The 7,748-nt window shown below is 36.3% G+C and overlaps 1 protein-coding gene and 1 pseudogene across 1 annotated transcript; one reads left to right on the plus strand and one right to left on the minus strand.

Annotated features, from left to right (window-relative positions):
- Window positions 1–2,946: 2,946 nt before the first annotated feature.
- Window positions 2,947–3,555, minus strand: LOC109179342. The gene has a single exon (XM_019328846.1). The coding sequence runs from the start codon at window positions 3,553–3,555 to the stop codon at window positions 2,947–2,949; it is 609 nt and encodes a 202-aa protein (XP_019184391.1).
- Window positions 3,556–5,494: 1,939 nt separating this feature from the next.
- Window positions 5,495–6,311, plus strand: LOC109179369 (annotated as a pseudogene).
- The last annotated feature ends 1,437 nt before the right edge of the window (window positions 6,312–7,748 follow it).

Genomic DNA, 7,748 nt, shown 5'->3' on the forward strand with positions numbered 1-7,748 from the left:
GGTCTGTGCGTTGCCATATTCACACGCTATGCACGCACTCGGCGGTGTCTACGCACCATCCACCTAAACTAATGTCCTTGTATGGTGTGTTTGAAATTCACGTGCGTTTCTCTATGTCAAACATTCGTAGCATTCGCTCATACATTCTTCCAAAAGGCTTAACCCCAACCCTAAGGGCCCTCCACACCCCGGCCCGACAGAGCATTTGGGAGGATGTAAATCATGGTCACTCAACTGAACATGAACCATAGAGGCTAGACATTTGCTCACTGCGCACAAGGAACCCCCCTCACTTTGAGATGTTGCCCCCACACTGCCGCTGGTGAGACTCGATCCCTGGTCATTCGTAGCATTCACTCATATATCTTATTACATTAGGTTGTCGAAGAAAACTAACACAAAACAATTACCAAAAAAAAAAAAACCAATAATCCAATAACCAAAGAAAAAAAAAAAACTAATACTACTATGCACATACTAATGTTGGCTTACCCTACTATTAATCTAAAATCATTAGAATTTGGAATCAAAATTCATGTCATTCCAAATATTCAGATATCAGTCATGCATGCACAGACTTACCCTTACATTTAGCTCGTCTCACCAAACAAACAACAAATTTAATACAGGAAAACGATTCCCTCTTCATACGGAGCTATAATGCACAGACTAATCTAAGTCGACGCACCCGGCTCCTAAACTTCCGTTTTATATTCATGATGTAATAAACCCGGGAGGGTTGCACAAGCTAATATGCAACCAAACTACACCTATACGCTGTTTACTGAGGCACACAAACAGCCCTAACTTATAGTTCGTTCGACCCAACAACAAAAATCTAAAAAAAAAAAAAAAAACCTGGCAATACGCACATGCCTATAAACGCTTATGCACCTACCTGTGCTAGTACCCGCCATTATTGAAGTGTGATCCTCGGTTGCCTCTGTACTGTCTTCCATTCGTCTGTGCTTTTAGTATCGTTCACGCATTTTTTTTTTTAAATACGTCTATGCAGAACATTTAACAATCGATGTCCTCAATTACCATTCATAATATCCCTAATTTAATGCTTAAGATTCCATTACTATTATATCCATAAATAAATAAATAACTACAATTACAATTTAATCTTTTTGATTATTATATATCCTTAATTACTTTAACAATCTCTAATAATCTTAACCATTGATGGAAAATTAATCAATGGATATCATGAGTTCTCATGAACTCATTTATCATAAGGGATGTACCGGATTCGAAGCTTATATATATATATATATATATATATATATATATATATATATATATATATATTATTTTCTCATTTTAGTAATCCATTTGTCATTATATTTTATATATTCTACTATTATTTAACTTCTATAATTTTTAATTTTTGATTATTTGCTTACTCATTATTCCGCTATATTCATTATCCCAAAAAGTTGAATCCCCAACCCTAAAGGTCCCTACACTCCGACCTGACAGAACATGTTGGAGGAATTCCGCTATATTCCTAATAGTATGATTAGGGATGGCAATTGAACCCGCCCCCGACGGGGAAGACCGACCCCCGCCCCGACGGGGACGGGTTCAAAAATTTAATTCGGGGAACGGGGGATGGGGAGAATTCCCCAATCCCCGCCGGGGACGGGGACGGCATTCCCCGCCCCGACCCCGAATCCCCGGCTAATAATATATATATATAATATTAAGAATTTCAATTAGTAATTTTAGTATTCAGTGCAAACTGTTTAGGAATTAAAATGTTTAGTGTTTAGTGTTTAGTGTAGTAAACTGTTTAGGAATTGAAATTTGTAATTACTGTAAACTGTTTAGTTTTTAATTTTTTTTTTTTTTTAAAAAAAAACTAGTCTTTTATTTTGTAATAGGCATAAATAAAAAATGGGGCGGGGATTTCCCGTTCCCGAAAATTTCCCACAGGGACGGGGATCCCATTCATCGCCCCTGCCCCGCCCCGCCCCGCCCCGCCCGGTTTCTGTCCCTAAGTATGATTGGTCTAGATTTAATTTTTTGTGTGCAAATGTATATGAAAGAAATTGCCAACTACTATGTAGTGTGATGACATCCCGATTATCCATTCAAGCGGATAATCAAATGTTCAAATTTTGGTAGTGGGAGTTTAAATTTTTTTAGGTGAAAATGTTTGAGAAAGTATACAATAGATATTACCTTGTAAAGAATGATAAGTATTTTTAAAAAAAAATATGAAAGAAATTAATATTGGCCTAACTGATCCCAATAAATACCGACAGAATATCCAAATTTGTTTAACCTATCCCAATCATTACAACAGTGCGTATTCGTCAGTTTTATGAGATTTTTATGCAGTGGGCCAGTGCACATGCGACAGATCAATCAATATCAGCCATACGATTGCTAATCTCAAGTACACATAGGTTCTCCATCAATCTACGAGATTCTTCTGCAGTGGCTCAGTGCAAAAATGAGTGTATTTTTGTTTTTTGTTTTTTTGTTTTTTGTTTTTTTTTTTTTTGTTTTTATTCATATTGTTTTTCTTGTGAACATTTTGGAAACACAATTTGTTTACGTACCAAGGCAGCGTCCTTTTTCATTTTTTTTATTTAATTTTGTTTTATTATTTTAGTATTATATTTATAATATAATATGTAAGTGGGATTTATTTTTAAAAATAAAAGTCAATTTAATTGTATGAATGTAGAATAAAATCAATAAATAGTAGAGAATTTACAAATGTTAGTGAAAGTAAAACCAATTTTTGAGAGTGGGAGAGATTTGCATGGATAATGTTAGTTTTACTATATTTTTTTGAAACAAACAAACAAACTTCATTAATGAACCAATAAATGAAAAATACAATCAGGTGGGGTATCAACCCACGAATTAGAGTCAGTCCCAAAATCAGTCGTCCGTGCAAGCACATGAGCCACTTGATTAGCTGATCTCTTAGACATAATGAACACTCACGTTCCCAATGCCATTAGCAATCAAAACACATTGCTTAACAATCAAATTAACATAAGAGAAGTTTAAGCTACTGGAATTAAAAGCTTTGCAAAAATTTAAACAATTTGTTTCAATGACCATGAATCCGCGACCAAAATTGTGCAACCAAGTGAGTGACTCCTTTACTGCCGTAGCCTCCGCCATGAAAGGTTCTCTATCGCACGAAAGCCGGCCGTTCATAGCCGCCACAAAGCGTCCTTCATGATTTCGTACTACAGCTCCGAAGCCTACACCATCAGCAAGCACTGCCGCGTCTACATTACATTTTAACCACCCTTGTGCCGGTGGTTCCCAGATCACTGGAGAGCCGGTTGCCTGCCCTCTCAAAGTTGCCGGCTTAAACGTTTCCTTCCAGGAGGCTCTAAGACATTCCACCTGGCGATGCAATATCTCATTGCTAGTAGATTTGTCCCTCCATATGCGATTGTTACGCTCGGTCCAAATGACCCAAAAGATTGCCGCCATACGAATGGACAAAGCCATGTTCGAAGCACCGACAGCATCTCCCATGAACTCCTGCAAATTTCTATCTTGCATGACGTCGTCCATCCCCCAAAGCAGACGAGCTATCCAACAATCACCAAACAGGTCTTCTTCTTCTTCTTCTTCTTTATTATTATTATTATTATTATTATTATTATTATTATTATTATTATTATTATTATTATTATTATACACCTATAACTTCATAACTATAATTCAGAATTGCATATAACTACTATACACATCCATAACTTCATAACTATACATTCATAATGTGAAATTATAAAATTATGAACACATGTTTACGTAACTAAACGACAATCGAAAATGATTTTTTTTAAAAGTAAAACAAAGTTGTTGATGCACAACATAATTTTCCCTCACATTCCTTTTTAAATTACCCGTGCAAATTTGTGAACATTTTTGAGCCATTCGATTATACCATATCAATGGTCCTCATAAGTTCTCAAGCTCATATATATATATATATATATATATATATATATATATATATATATATATTTATATATATATATATATATATATATATATATATATATAAATGATCGCGTTCAAGTGCGAACTGTTCGCCCAAGAGAGAACTGAGAATCATTCAGCGCCGCCTACATTTCCAAATCAACGAATCAGATGTAATTTAAGAAAAAAAATGATGTGGTGATATTTTCGTAAATTACTCAAATTTTAGTGCATGTAAATGTGTTATAAGTGCAAGTAGTTGGTGCACTTTTGCAAGTAAAATATGCAGGTAAAATCACTTACAAGTCACATACTTTCACTTACAAGTGTATTTAATTTTACCTTGTTAACATTCATGCACCTAGGTGCAACTACTTATAACTATAGGTGCACCTAGTTATAACGTTAGGTGACTTAATTTTGATGCTCAGTATAAATTTTACTTACACCTGTAATACATTTTATCTGCACTTGTAATACATTTTACATGCACTGAGATGCACTATATGAAACTGTTACTTGCCCTACTTGTATTTCGATGTTCAATTATTTACGAAAATATTACCATTTAAAAAAAAAAAAAAAATATGTGTATCATTCCTTAGCTTAATTGGTCTTAGTTCAAGTCAAAGGGGTTACTAGCTAAAGCTACTGCTCCTGCCTAGGTTGCCGTTGCAGTGGCTATTGATGGCGGGTTGATTACTCTTTTATTGCAGGTTTCTGACAAGGTCAGTTGATCGTATCTATCTTTTTTAGTTTGTTCGTGTCCCTTTCTAATAGCCTTATCCTTATAGGGAGTATATGTAGTGTTTAAAAAATAGCGGCTAGTTATAAAAAATATTTTTTTAAAATATTTTTTAAATTTATTGTAATACTAAATATAATTTTTGGCATGTCATTTGTCAACACATAAAATATAAAAAGTATTTTATTTCTAGCTAGTTTCTTGGGACTATATTAATGGGCAAACACCTTATTAATTATTATAAGTTCGCCACTCCGAGGCCACAATCACCATTTTTTATTATGGGATAATTATGTTGCTTCTATCCTTGCCGGCCGCCGCCGCCCCTGGCCTACCCCCTCTCCCACCCCAAAACACCATGGGTGTGTTTGGTTGGTGGGTTTTGTCCATGGGAATGTGTATGAAAGTGATTGTTGTTGTTTGGTTGATATGTTTTTAGAGCACTACTATAGGTTTCGAATACCCCATCAATTGAAAAACTCATACCAAATACAGTAAGGGTTTCATTCCCTTACTCATTCTCAAGCACTACTATTAGTAACCATTCTCATTCCACTCTACTACCAAACATGTTAAATACTTTCACCAAAACCCATTACCATTACCAAGTATTTGATACCCATTTCGATTCCGATTCCGATTCCTATGTGCGAACCAAACACACCTCAAGTTTTCTTCCCTGGTATATATCTTTATCAATACATTATATATATATATATATATATATATATATATATATATATATATATATCCATTTTTGAGGGAGGGAGAGAGAGAAAGAAAGAGGAAGCTAGAGAGGAGTTAGAAATGGCAGAACGAAGCGCAATTATATTGCTTTTGTTGAACACTGTGATAGCCATGGCGGCGATAGGCATTGCCACGGTGCCTCCTCAAGGCCCTAAGGCGGTGGACGAGTGGTTCCAACGCCTACCCCATGCACGCCAAAAGCTTACAAAACTCCATTTTTTCTTCCACGACACCCTCACCGGCAAGAACCCCACCGCACTCCAAATCGCCGGCGCCAACACCACCGCCGACTCGCCCACTCGCTTCGGCTTCCTCGCCATGGCCGACGACCCCCTGACGGCCGGACCCGACCCGGGCTCTCAGATCGTCGGCCAATGTACGGCTCCGCCTCGTTCAGCGAGATCGGGTTTCTCATGACGTTCAACTTGGTGTTTACGGCCGGGAAGTATAACGGCAGCACCCTTAGCCTCCTCGGCCGTAACCCCATCCTCCATCGGTACCGTGAAATGCCCATCGTCGGTGGCTCCGGCGTTTTCCGGTTGGCGCAGGGCGTCGCCACCGCCAAGACTTACTGGGCGAATTTCACGGCCCGTAACGCAATCGTGGAGTACCATGTTGTCGTGTTGCATTATTGACAAGTATGTGGTCGTGGTCGGATGGCAATGTCAACTTTACTTTTATATTGTTATACTTGTTTCATCATGAATAATTTATGTGTAATACGGAGTATAAATCTAAATGTGTGTATACATTATATATATTAAATAATGGCGGATCATTTGTATGTAGCCTTGTAGCAAGGCTTACTCGGTACAAACTCTCCGATACTGATTGTGAGTTTTCCTCTTTACAAAAAAAACATTTACTTGTGCATTTATGTAAAGAAAAAAATCTAACCAACAGAGCACCTGAGACGATGTAAATTATGATAACTCAACTGAACATGAAACACAGAGACTAGACCTTTGCTTACTGCCACAACTGGAAATTATGAAATTTTCGACCATCTGATAGTGATCTTAAATCAAGTTGAAAGCAAAAAGCGGCCAGAAATAACAACAAAGGTTTTTCCGATACCAAAAGTGGTCGAAAATTCTATAATTTCCAATCGTGTGCGCACAAGGAGCCCCTCTCACTTTGAGAGGTTGCTCCCACACTGCCGCTGGTGAGACTGGATCCTGGTCATTCTTCCTGGTTTTCGTACAAAAGTAACTAGTGAAGTTTTATTGATAAATTTTGCTGTGAATCATGATCCATATAGCTGTGTGAATCATGCATTAAAACACATTCATGGAAATAGTGTGTTTTATGCATACAAATAATGCACCTTATACTATCACACAATAATTCTCTCCTTATAATTCACACAAAATGCATGGCGTATTTTTATATAATAAAATGAAAAACAGTTTATTCCGATGCTAATTTGCTAACCCTATTTTTCATTCAGCGCCGCATTCTTCAGTCTCCAATCCAAATTGTAACGGCTCCCATCTAAATCATTTATCAATCCATGGGGATGTATGGTATAGGAAAAATATTCTGATATAAAGACAATATTTCAAGAAGTCAAGACTGCCTTCTAAGTTTAAACCAGTGTAATATCATGACATACACAATTTGTTGAGGAGAATATATTTTTTAACTTGCATCAACTGCATAATTTAACGCCATAAAACATGACTTGTATAGTGTGACTTGACTAAAAAAATGGAATGGAAAAGAAATAACAAGCCACAGTTATCAGTAATACCAGAAAAAGGACGCACATGTATATGGGCAATGGAAATAGTGGAGGATTGATGTAGGACAATTGACTTCACAGTTGTAGAGGGTTGATGTAGGACAAAGAGAACAGGAGAATACAAACAATATAACTCAAACTCAAACACTTTTAATCTTATTCAAAACAGGACGATTGACTTCACAGTTGTAGAGGGTTGATGTAGGACAAAGAGAACAGGAGAACACAAACAATATAGCTCAAACTCAAACACTTTTAATCTTATTCAAAACTTGACTTCTCAATACAAAAGTCTGACAATTAAGAAAAACTGAAGAGTTATAAATATTAAAAAAATGTATAGAAACTATAAAATAAACATAATGAGAATTGGAAATACTAATTTAATAATATTTAAAAATAATTTAAATTTCTCATAAAAAGTAGCCACCAAATTCCATGTTCCTTAGACTTCATGCATGTAACCATTGTTTTATTATTTTCTCAATTCCTGTTCCGCATCCAGGGCTGTACATTCTGACACACATGAGTACCAAAAACCAATCA

Source organism: Ipomoea nil, unplaced genomic scaffold (genome assembly GCF_001879475.1).
Source record: "Ipomoea nil cultivar Tokyo-kokei standard unplaced genomic scaffold, Asagao_1.1 scaffold0900, whole genome shotgun sequence".
Lineage (NCBI taxonomy): Eukaryota > Viridiplantae > Streptophyta > Magnoliopsida > Solanales > Convolvulaceae > Ipomoea > Ipomoea nil.

Excerpts from the sequence above, each read along its gene's own strand:
- LOC109179342 (XM_019328846.1), bottom strand. The coding sequence starts at position 3,555 with ATGGACGACGTCATGCAAGATAGAAATTTGCAGGAGTTCATGGGAGAT.